The sequence below is a fragment of the Pleuronectes platessa genome, chromosome 15 (genome assembly GCF_947347685.1).
Source record: "Pleuronectes platessa chromosome 15, fPlePla1.1, whole genome shotgun sequence".
Classification (NCBI taxonomy): domain Eukaryota; kingdom Metazoa; phylum Chordata; class Actinopteri; order Pleuronectiformes; family Pleuronectidae; genus Pleuronectes; species Pleuronectes platessa.
The window spans coordinates 6,503,128-6,515,241 of NC_070640.1; the positions used below are offsets into that span (position 1 = coordinate 6,503,128).

Sequence of the window (12,114 nt, forward strand, 5' to 3'; positions counted from 1 at the left end):
ACCTACTTAGCTGTGTTGGGGGGGGGGGGGGGGGGGGGGGGCTCTCACAGAGGACGATGAAGGTGTTGGAATACAGAAACTGGGACTACTTTAACTCCACCACTCCATGGGCTCGGACTAATCAGCAGCTGATTACACCATCGTGGGGGAAAGAAAAAGGAATAATGACGAAGTGAATCAAGCATCGATTTCACCAAACTCCATCCACTTTACTGCAGAGAGCTTGAGTGGGTGTGTTTTTCTTGGGGCCACAGACTCAGATACAATGCAGAGGATCATTCAAGATTCACTTTATTGTCATTCAGAGAAAGACATGTGGAACACAGGGGAACAAAATGTAATTTCATACTTACAAATGTACTTTAGAATTCTAAGAATATCCTTATTTAAAAAAATTATTCGTATATGAACTGTGAACAGCCATTAACAGAAAATGCACATGTTGAATAACAGACAGACATTATGTTGCATGCAATTGAATGAATTTTCACATATTGAATGATGAGATAAATAAGTTGTAAAAAGCTACTAGTAAATACATCAATCGAACAGACAGGATGTATTGACATGTACTGTAAACAAAGGGTATAAAGGAAAGGGGAGTCTCTAGAGTAGCATAGTGTGTGTGTTTGTTTGTGTGTGTGTGTGTGTGTGTGTGTGTGTGTGTGTGTGTGTGTGTGTGTGTGTGTTTGTGTGTCATCACTGTCCTCTCACACAGTCAATGATGCTGACCCTGCAGAGGAACTTGAGGGTGACCTCTTCTGGAGAAAACAGGAAGAGCATAACCCACTACCAACCTGTCCAATAAATCTTGACCTTTTATTATGTTTAAGTATGTACATGTATAAAAAGTGTTATTTGACCCTTTTATATTAAACCTATGGGGATTGGACATCTCAGTAGTAAAAGTAGTAATTAAATATTGATTTGTAATGCAATATGAAAAACTACAACAAATAAATAAGTAATGGCTTTAGTAAGTGCTGTTATTTCCTTATGGTTCTTACTTTAGGGGACAATCATGTGCTGTGGTTTTGAACTACAGTTCCCACAATTCAGGGCGACTGATGGATGTAACCAGAAAGAAGTCTATAGATTAACCATAGCGTTAGTTAACTGAAGGAAACAACTTATATCACTTTAAAACCCATGTTTGTTTACATTTTGGTAAAAGCACACACCATTTAATGGTTGCTGAATTACTGATTAGCAGTTATTAATTGTATTGTAATAATGTGTGAGCAGACAAGTGTCACTAGAGAAGTGTTATACTGAAGAAAACTTTAAAACGTGATAATCATAATCATCAGAGACACCATCAGACAGGATGAAGCTGGTAAGAACAAGAAACACTGAATCTAAATATATGTGTATAATGCACTTATGTTGGGATTTGACTGAATTATAGTGAGGAAAAGTCTTTAAAAATAGTTTGTAGGAAACTTCCATGATCTCTTCTCCTTTTTTCCATTTTATACAAACTGATTTAGGACTTCACATCAGAAACCACAAAATGTTTAACTAGTCGGGTATATAAGAACAAATTATATATCATCATTGCATATTTTTCATTTTCCTGTTACTGTAAATAAACAAAATTGGTGCAAAACTTGAAATCTGTGTTAAGAGTGTAGTTATAAAGAAAAAAGTAATAAATATTAGATATTTAAATCACTCAATGTAATCATAGCTAAAATATACTTTAAATTAATATTTCAATAGGCTATTTAAATTTATAACTCCAGAAATCGGAGAGAAGTGTCTTTAAGTGCCAGAAAAATGGTAATAAACACATTCTCTTTTAGATAATATGATGAAGTGATTTAAAAAATATTGCAGAATGATATATCATTAGATTGTTGATGGAAACACTATTAACATCAGTCCTGCTTTCCTTTGACCGCAAATTAAAAAAGATTGAAGAAGTGACGGCTCATCTCAACACAGCCTCACTTATTCAACTGCCAAATGAACAGTTCAGAAATACCAGGATTTAAAGAAATCCCTCCCGTGTCATTCAAGAGCTCAGTGGATGTTTGCACTGATGCACTTTCAATGTTGACTTTCTGAAAACTGAGCGAAGAGAGGATGAGAGAAAGACGGAGAAAAGGAAAATCTGCTCCGAGTCTTGCTAATCCGGCTTCTTCTTCCAGACAACCCAGATAAGGTCATGGATGAATAAATTATCCAATGGATGAATTATTGATGAGGCCATGATGGCAGTGGTGTGTACAGTGTACCTGAGTGTGTTGTGGTGACCAATGGCATGGTGATATTACCAACACGGTGCACACTGAGCCTCCGAAGATGGGATTACATAAATGTGTTAATTTAAAGAGTTTCACAGAGTCCTGGGCGGAAAGGTTGAGCATGACCATGATAAATACAAAATAAAAAAACACTATACAAGTATTAACAAAACTCGGAAAAACCACGATTTTTCAAAGATTCATGTATTTTCTATTACACTTTCGCATTTTCCCAATGACAAGGGCAAAGACCTTCTTTTATTATTCAGTAGTTTTGGTTTGGAGTTCTTAAAGGAGTTTGTATAGAGGGACAGTTAAGGCTGCGTAAACTCACTGATTTTGTTGTAGCATCAATTAATTATTTCTTTCTATTATATAATTGTATATTATATCAGTTAAATTATCTAGATTTAATAAAAAAAAATGTACCTCCGCCAAGATATGTTGTCACCCCAGTCCGTTTGTGTTTTTGTTGGTTTGTTTGTTTGTATGTTTGTTGGCAATATAACACAAAAGCAACTGAACAGATGTCCAAAAGGCTTGCTGGAAAGATGCATTATGGGTCAGGGAGGAGCTCATACAGTTTTGGTGCAGATCAAGGTTTTTTTGCAACATTTAATCTTTTAACATTTTCATCTTTTCCCAGGAAATTATTCATGGGTCTCACTTGAGGGGGAAACAAATCTGACACATTTAGGGGACCAATATCAATGAGTGTGTGAAGTTTGGTGCAGCTTGATTGAATTTAAAGGGACTGTTGGGCCTTGGAAGAGGTCTGCGCTCTACAGAGGACCATTCTAGTTTTACATGTCATTTTTGGCTAACATCTTTGTTTGGATGGATTTAAAAAGTAGAGCGGCACTCAGTGGAGCTCGTACCGCCATCAAACCCTAACTGTCCTGTTAAATGGAATCAAGCTGCACCAGCCGCACTCATAGATATCAGTTCCCTAAATGTGCCGTGAAGATCCATGAATCATCCCCTGGAAGATTGGTGAAAATCTCAATAAACAATGTTGAAACAAGAATCGGGCCATTATTCTGAACAAACCAAACAACCAACAAACAAATCAACGGACGGGGGAGAAAACCCATAACCTTGTTGTCTGAGGTAATAAGGTTAGAAACCTCAGGAGAGGATTCTATAAGGACTCTGAGGAAACCTTCTGAACAGCGTTAAGTGCTGTCAAACAACTTTCCTCGTTTACCAAAGATTTCCAGCCAATAAACTAGATTCTTAGCTCTGTGACTCAAATGTAAATTATTGGCAACACACAAACGGGGCTGGGAATTAAAAGATATCATATAAATCATCCCAAAATATCCTGGTGAGCTATTTATCTTCCTGTAGAAACCAAAGAGTGAAATATCTGAGATTTCTGGAGGCAGCTCGGTGTTTGTAAAGCTTTTGATATATCAAGGTAACATCTCCATTCTGGTATTTTAAGACATGCCTCAGATTTGTCGACAATCAAATCTTGTTTGTATGTTGCTCTCTTTGTGTTTACGTTTTCAGAGTTGGCCTTCGGTTCTATACACCTGAGATTTTCCCATCAAACCCAAGTGCCTGTTTCATCTCGGCTGGATGATTCATGGCCAGCGCTATGGTTCAGGAGCGTCAATGTTGCAGCCCAGTCAAAGAGCCATGTCCTTGATCCCAGGTCGTGACCCCTGTCAGAGCCCTGGCTCCTTCATCCCTGGTGACAGCTCTCCAGAACAAATGGTCTGTTACTTGGGCCGGGTAACAAAAAAATGAGGAGCTGTGACACGGCTCATACAGAAGAATATGTTTCAAAATATCTGCTTCTGGGATATTTTCCTCTGATCCATCTCCAAAGTGCCTTTTACTCCCTGATTCAGACGGAGCAGGCGGGTTTATTCCTTTATCGCTGCTCACTTCTGAATTCATATACATGCGTCCTGAAAGAGATTCATAAGACCTCATCTAAGTCTAATCTTCTCAACCATAAGAGAAGCGTGTAATCCTTAAAACAGGACAATGACCAATATCCAGGTTAGGAGACTTTAGCAGGATGAATTCTCTTTCTCTCCTCATCCACTCTTTCCCTTCCGACCGAGCCACTCGTTTAATCTGTAAAACTTTAATAAGATACTCTGTGGTAGTTCCACCAGTATTAGTGTAACTGAGGGAATGCGACAGGGAATATGACCCACGTGTTGGAAGTAATTAGTCCCAAGATTGCAGATGATCTTCACGAAGGAGCGACTGAGACGATCTGGTGTAATGCCCTCGGAGTCCGTGACTAAGTCTCGTTTTCAGCAATCGTGATCAAAGCTGCCGGTGGAGAGAGAAGTTAACACCTGTTAAAATGCTAATCCAGCTGAAGTTTCATTAGATCCTCGAGAAGGTAATTTCTTTTTAAGTTATATACAATGAAGAGCTTTAATCTGCCTTGCATATACAGAAGGTAACGTCTCCAGAGAATTCCCGAAACAAAGGAAACAGCATAAAACAAAACTTCTTTAAAGGTTGACACTGAATCATTGAAATTTATATTTTTTTGTATTATAAAGCAAAGGAAAGGATGACATTCAGTAGCAGCGTGTTTCCTGCCACCAAAGCCCAACAGTCCCCTCTCCTCCAAATATCACACGCTCATACATATCAGTCCTTTGAATATGACAGATTTTTCTTCTTCAAGATCCATGAATTATTCCCTGGGAAATTGGTGAAAATATCCCCAAACACCCGTCCTTGTCATGGTGAAAACTGCGAAAAATCCTGGATCTGCTGTCTGCTGTAGGAAATCCTCGCCAACATCTAATGAGCTCTTTCTTATGTGCCATCCTGCCACCAGGTTTTGTGGGAATTGGTCCAGTAGCATTTGCGTAATCCCAGTGAGAAACAAACAAACAAACCCCATCTGATGTTGCCTTTCCCTGTCACGGGGGGGGGGGGGGGGGGGGGCTGATGGGGGGTTGGATGCAATGTCCACATTTCAAAAATCTAATTCTCACCTTCCACACTCCTTCTGCTGGGTCTTGTCTGAGCTGTTTTGTTCTGTGTTGAATAAAAGAATATTTGATATATATCTAAAAAAGCAGACAGGGGTAAAAACGCAACAACCTTCTTGGAGGTAATAACACGGCAGAACACCATTCAACCGGGGGGGAGAGAACAGGAAAGGGGGGGGGCAGGGCCCACTCTGGACAGGCGAGTCTATCACAGAGCTGACATATGGACACAGCCAACCATTCACACTCATTTTCACACCTACAGGCAATTCAGAGCTGCGAGTTAACCCCAACCTGCACCGGCCGTGTTTGGACTGTGGATGGAGGCCGGTGCACCAGGAGGACACCAGTGTATTCATGAGGAGAACCTGTGTGTGACAGGTTAGAATCCAGAACGTGATAACCACTGCACCACCGTGCCGCTGAGATGACAGGACGATTCACCGAAAGTAAACTATTATGAATTATGCAAAAACAATGACAGCTGACTATATAATTTAGAGCAAATTTCTGTGTTGTGCCAACTCTGTTATCGGTTTCTTTCCCTCTCCCTTCTCTTTCACCTTATCACACACACACACACACACAAACACACACATGGATGCACACCCACGCTCATGCTTCCTGGTGATGATTCACATCCGCCGGTGAAAACAGGAAGTAATTACCTGTGGCTCTGAGGTCAGCGCTTGATAAATCTACAAGTCGGATTTTCGATTAACTCTGACAACACAGGCTGAGCTCAGGATGCCACAGGATAAAAAACTGTGGCATCACGTGGGCTCGACCTTTCTCTGAATCACCAGACTTTGTCCTCTAAGTGATGTCACACCAAATCCAACACACACATCCACACGCACCCAAAAACATTGGAAACACACTGCGTTTCCTCCAGTCTGCACTGATCAAACCCTTTGTGACAGATGTCCCCTCCGCTGCTCTCTCCCTGCCTGATCCTCCCCGAGTCCTGGTCCCCTCAGAACCTCCAGCACACTGATCATCAGCCCCCACAAAACACTGGCTCTACCTCCACACACACACACACACACACACACGTGTCCCTACAAAGGTGCACAGGGACAGAGAGGAGAAACGACTGCTTGAGTACTGCATCTCCACTGGAGGTGAGGGCGGGGAATGAGAGAGAGAGAGGTGAGGTGGAGGAGGGATGGAGACGGGGAGAGAGAGAGAGTGGGGGGGGGTGAGGGAGAGAAAGAGAAGCAATGTTAGTGCTTTTACCCAATCACCAACCAGATCCCGGTTAAGACCTCTCTTTCTGTTAAAGTCTTTTGTGGAATCATGACAAAGCTGCAGAAGCAAGCCTTTGTCTGAAAACAATGAGGAGTGTGTTTCTGAGCAGGAGAGAGCCCGCCATTGTGTGTGTGTGTGCGTGTGTGTGTGTGTGTGCGTGCGTGAGTGTATGTGGGAACACAAGTGCGTGCACGTCCGAGAGCAAGATAGCATGTGCCGGTTTGAGATACTGCCTCTCTGAGTGTGAGTGAAGCGTGTGACAGATTCGAGCTGTGTGTGTGTGTGCGAGTGTGCGGTTGACGGAGTGTGTGTGATTGTCTCCTTCATTTCCTTTGTGCCGATGATTAGGTCGAGGAAAAACAGGAGATGGCCTCTGCTCATCTGTAAAATTCTCTAATCATCTCACACGTGCACATGCACACGCAGCGAGTGTGACGCACATGCACAGACACACACACACACACACAAACACGCAGCCAGAAAATGTCACCCTCAACTTGCCAGCCCTTGTCAGCAGCGAGCATCTCAAGAAAAATAAGGACATCAAAGAGACTGTCGTGGCTGCCTCTATGAAAATACACCCGGACAGACACACACACACACACACACACACACATAAGTGCACACACTCATAATATGACAGACACGCACAAGTAGAGAATCAACCTCAATAGCTTCCTTGCTGATGGAAATCATACATCGCAGATGTGTCCTGTTATAATTACACATGCAGTGTGAATCAGGCTCATGTGTGCAGGTAATGAACCAGCCGCCATGGTTTGTGCAGCCACCGGAGGACAGTGCAGGTGTGTGAGTGTGTTTATGAGGGACACCGACTGGACCTGTGTGTCCCTGCAGTGCATGAACTGAAGAAATGTGTTGCAATCAATATCCAGGGACAGTCAAGGATGCAGGACTTTGCATTCATCGATAAATCCTCAATTTGCTCACGCAGCACATGTGCACGTGTCAAGTCTGGCGCTAGGATGAAGGGACTGTTAAAAACGACAAGGGGGGGGGGGGGGGGGGGGATGTCACCACTTCCACCCACAACCCAGAGATGATGTTTGGAGAAGACGTTTCGACCTGTATATCTCTAATCAAATAACTAATTAAAGCAAGACTCACCAGAAAAAAATGGCACTTAAATGTTTATATCTGTGTAATAAGAACCATCTAAAATAACAGAATCCATCTTTAAGTAAAACTTTGTTTGACGTGAATTCATTTTGGTCCATGTCCCATCAGTGAAAATGAAGGAGGTAGGACCTTTACTGGAGCTGGCCACCAGATGGCGATCAAGACGCTTTGGCTTCACTTTTGGGATTGTCATGTCATCCATCTTTGTAAGCACTCTTTGATTTAACCTTGCAATACCTTTGAAAGGATAAATAACAACAACATATGGCTACTGTGCTGTGATGCTGCCAAAAACGAGGGCTATCGGCTCGCAGCTCTTTCTTAAACAGAGGGGGGAAACAGTGAGGTGGCTGAGCCCCCTAATGGTGCCGGGCCCGGCATGTGTGCTGCTGGTTCCCAACCTGATACTCAATCAAAGGAGTCCAAACAGAGGGGGGTAGTTTACTATAAGTGCCGTCGTGCTATGCACAGATATACAATGTTAATATAAATACTGTATATTCCCCACCAGGGCCTTTAGAAATCTGTGAATTGTAAAACAACACCGCTCAAGGGATGAGGTAAGAGGGGGCCTGAGGAAGAAAAGTGAAATAACAACTGCAGGAGTGGAGAAAAGAAGCAAAGTCATTGGGTAACAAACATCACAGAAGAGATGAGTGTCAGGAGAGCAATCCTGTGATGCTTAATGAGGAAACAAAGGCAGCAGAGTTAGAGTCAGGACAGCGGTAAGTGGGACAGACGGATGTCTTCTGAATCCGTAAACACCCTCTGTCTGGCAACCAGGTCGTCTGAACTGCCCCCCCCCCCCCCCCCCCCCGGCACTGCACCCAAAATGTGCCCCCGTCCCCCCAACCTACACCACCTCCCCCAGTGCTCATCCATGCTTTTTTCTCTGCTACAATATTTATTCACCTGCTGCCACCTATCATAATCTGTATATATATTTATGTGCCGCATATATATGTATTCATAGGCTTTAGTATGTATTCATCTGCTGCTACCTTGTCCTGTTTATATATATATATATATTTATTTATATATTCTTCATTCACCTTAACTGTGCATAATTTATGCCTGTGCTACTTACCTCGATGCACTCCGACCACTTTAATCATTCAGTATTTATCTACCTTCCTACAATCATCAATTTACCGAGGCCCTTTATCTTGTTCACCGTCCTATAAACAATCATTTACACTCCTCTTACTTTGTAATGGGCTTTTAATCCATTTTAAAACATCTGCATTCAGCATCCGGAGACATCACCTATTTAAACCAATACTCAAACACACATTCAAATAAAAAGTAACTACGCAGGAGGAGAAAACAAAACAAACACCCAGGTGTTGAGGTTGGACTGTGCTCTGTGTGAACCCATGCATGGACGGCTCCATGTTATTCCGCTCGGGCACCCTCCAAGCAAGGGCCCCGGTGCGCATGCGTGGCGAGCGCGCACTACCGCAGACAGGGGGCGTCAACATCTCTCTCTCTCTTTCTCGCTCTCTCTCTCTCTCTCTCTCTCTCTCTCTCCGCGACCGCACTGACTGCAACCTGCCAATGAGAGAGAGACATAGAAAATCAGAGAAGGAGAGAGAGAGAGAGAGAGAGAGAGAGAGAGGGTCCTGTCAGAGCTCCATCCTTCTTCCAGCCCTATGAATCCCTACATGATTTCAGGAGGATAGGGTGAATTCAGAGGATTTGATTTTAAAAACCACAGATCTCTCCTTTGTTTGTTTTTGTTTGTTTCTGTTATTTCCCTGCGCATGCCCATGTTTTCCGTGCAGCGCTCGTAGAGGCAGGTGCGAGAGACAGCGGCGGCCGCTCCTCTCCTCCCTGTTTCCAGAGGGGAAATGTCGAGCGAGAAGCCGGCTTCAGCACCACCGGGCTCCGCTTCTTCGCTCACGGACACGGACCGAGACCCGCACCCCGGGCCGGGCTCCTCCGCGCCGCAGCCGCAGCAGCAGCAGCAGCAGGTCGCCGCGGCGGTCGCTAGCTCCGGCGCCGTCACAGGGGAGAGGATGGTGTCCGCAGCCGGCTCCATGGTCCTCCCGGCCGGGGCGATCAACCCCGCCGCCGTGCCGATCAGGAATATCCAGATGAAATTCGCCGTGCTGGTGGGCCTGATCCAGGTCGGGGAGGTTAGCAACCGGGACATCGTGGAGACGGTGCTGAACCTGGTGAGTGTGGAAAACACAGAGGCGGCCATAGCAGAATCACTGCGCCCTAACCCGCTATGTTTTATTTACGATGCCTCGCTCCCCTGGCTGTGTGGCTTCTAGAGGGGTGATGTCATTTGTTTGTTCAGGGCATCGATGTGGGATTCTGTTTTTGTGCAGGATTAAAAAACATAAAGGAGCAAACACGAGGGTGGTAGGCTGGAGAATCATTAAAAGCTGTGTTATTGTAAAAGCCTATAGAGGAGCTTGAATGGAGCATGTGACCCCAGCGAGGCTTCGGAGGGGAGTCTGAGCACCGGCCATTGTTGACTAAATGACTCAATGACCAGCTCCTGGTGCAGCGAGGATGGGAACAGATCCAGAGTCAGACGCAGAGGGGAAAGTGTGTGTGAGCAGGGCTTTTCCTCCCCTGACCCCGAGGATGTGTTGCCCTGAAGTGATGCATCGGCAGCTGGGGGCAAACGGCGAAATGGTTGCATGGTTGCGCACAACGCGGACACACACACACACACACACACACACACACACGGAGCGAATGTGCCTCCAGTGATGAGAGGGACACGCTGCGGCTCCGAGCACTGACGTGAAAATGAATCCGACACGGACAAAAGGCCGACTAGCATTATGCTACCAATCGACATATGTGTGCACATTACGCGCAGGCCCATTGTGTGAGGCAGGGCCCTGCATCCTGTGCGCAGAGGAGTGATGGAGAGCTGGGCTCGCGGTGTGTGTGTGTGTGCCTTCACGTTGCTTCACGATTGTTTTATTTATGGATCTCATATTCGTTTGCCAAGACCATCACCCCCCCTCCTCCATCTTCCCTCCTCCATCCGATGCCTGAGCTGCACAACACACCAGAGGATTTAATCCAGCCGGGTGTTTTTTTTTTTTTACCCCCCCCTTGTTTTGACAAGACTGGTGGTTCCCGTTACGAAACACATGAGCGCAATGTACAGCAGGCGCGGGTCTGGAGGGTCGGTGCCTCAGCAGGATGTGGGACACGTGTGTGCTGGATGCTCCCTAGCTGCTTGTCCCCCCCCCCTCTCTCCATGCATCAGGCAATGGCGTTTACTGCATGATATTAAATATCTGCCATGACAAAAAATAAGAGAGAGAGGGGGTCTCATTATGTTCTTTTTGTTGTGAGGAAGAAGTAGAATAATCTATGACAGATCTGATTTCCAGCCAGATTTTCTGGATTTGGACTATTTCAGGGTTTCACGTTGGCTGTGGCCTATTTACTCAGAGGCTGCTGTGGAGCGGGACAGCCTACAGCCGGGCTGAACCATTTCCCTCTCAGTCAGACTGATGAGCCATCCGGATTCAGGTCGCCCCTCATCTCCCAATCGATTATTGGTACTACACGGAGGAGCAGGGGGTCTCTGCTGGCTCACTCCGACCTTGTCTCCCTCCCTTACAAACACCCCCCCCCCTCCCACCCCCCTTGGCTGCACAGGCCCGATAACCATCCATCCTGTTCCAGCGCCTTCTCCCTCACTCTGGAGGGGGCAGAGAGGAGAGATTGCTGCCTGCAAAGACCGGCCTGGCAGGGCAGCGCCATGCATTTAAAAGCAGGTGGAGAGGAGGAGGAGGAGGAGGAGGAGGAGGAGGAGAGGGGGTTGAGGGAGGGCGGGGGAGGAGAAGAGAGAGTGGAGGAGGATGAGGTGGTAGGATGCTGCAGTGGCTATGTGCTCAGAAATCACCAGCTGATGCAGCGGAAGAGGAGAGGACGCCGGATTGGTCCACATCAGATCAGCGCGAGCTCATCAGAGCGTTCAGCTGAGACGTCCTCCGGTTCACACAGATACCTGCGTTCAGACCCTGGATGTTGGTCCGATTGCATTGACGCAAAAAATTAAAGGGCTCTGTGTTTGCATTATAAAGCTTTACTTGGTAAATCCTGAATTGAACGACCAGTTCTGGTGGCGAGGCTGCCAATAGCTAAGCCTGTTAGGGAATTCTGCTGCCCAGCTCCTTAATTAAAAGAGTTGAAACAAAGAGGTGTGGAGGCAGGAAACCTCAGCGGTCATGCTGCCGGTACAATGAGTCCACTGTGACCCGAGAGCTGATCCATTATTCCCGTCGATGTGGGAGACCACAGCGGCCACAGTCTCCATCCAGCCTGGCCGTATTGATCACCCCCCCCCTCCCCCCCTCCCGCTGCGGCCTGGGTGAACAGATGGCTTGTCGGCTGGATCAGATACGCTCCCCGTTCTATATGGCACGGTGCTGGCCTTTGGCAAGTGATGAACTGTGGCGTCTGTGCAGAGGAAAGGAAGAAGAGGAGAGTGAGGACATTAAGAGAAACCACCTCAGGTC

The 12,114-nt window shown here is 45.6% G+C and overlaps 1 protein-coding gene across 1 annotated transcript in view; it reads left to right on the forward strand.

The window, feature by feature from the left end:
* The first annotated feature begins 9,465 nt into the window (after positions 1-9,465).
* Positions 9,466-12,114, forward strand: part of LOC128457381 (neurobeachin) — a 76,427-nt gene continuing 73,778 nt past the window's right edge. The window contains exon 1 of the mRNA XM_053442048.1: positions 9,466-9,792. Within this exon, the coding sequence (XP_053298023.1) occupies positions 9,466-9,792 (327 nt within the window). The remainder of the gene's footprint in view (positions 9,793-12,114) is intronic.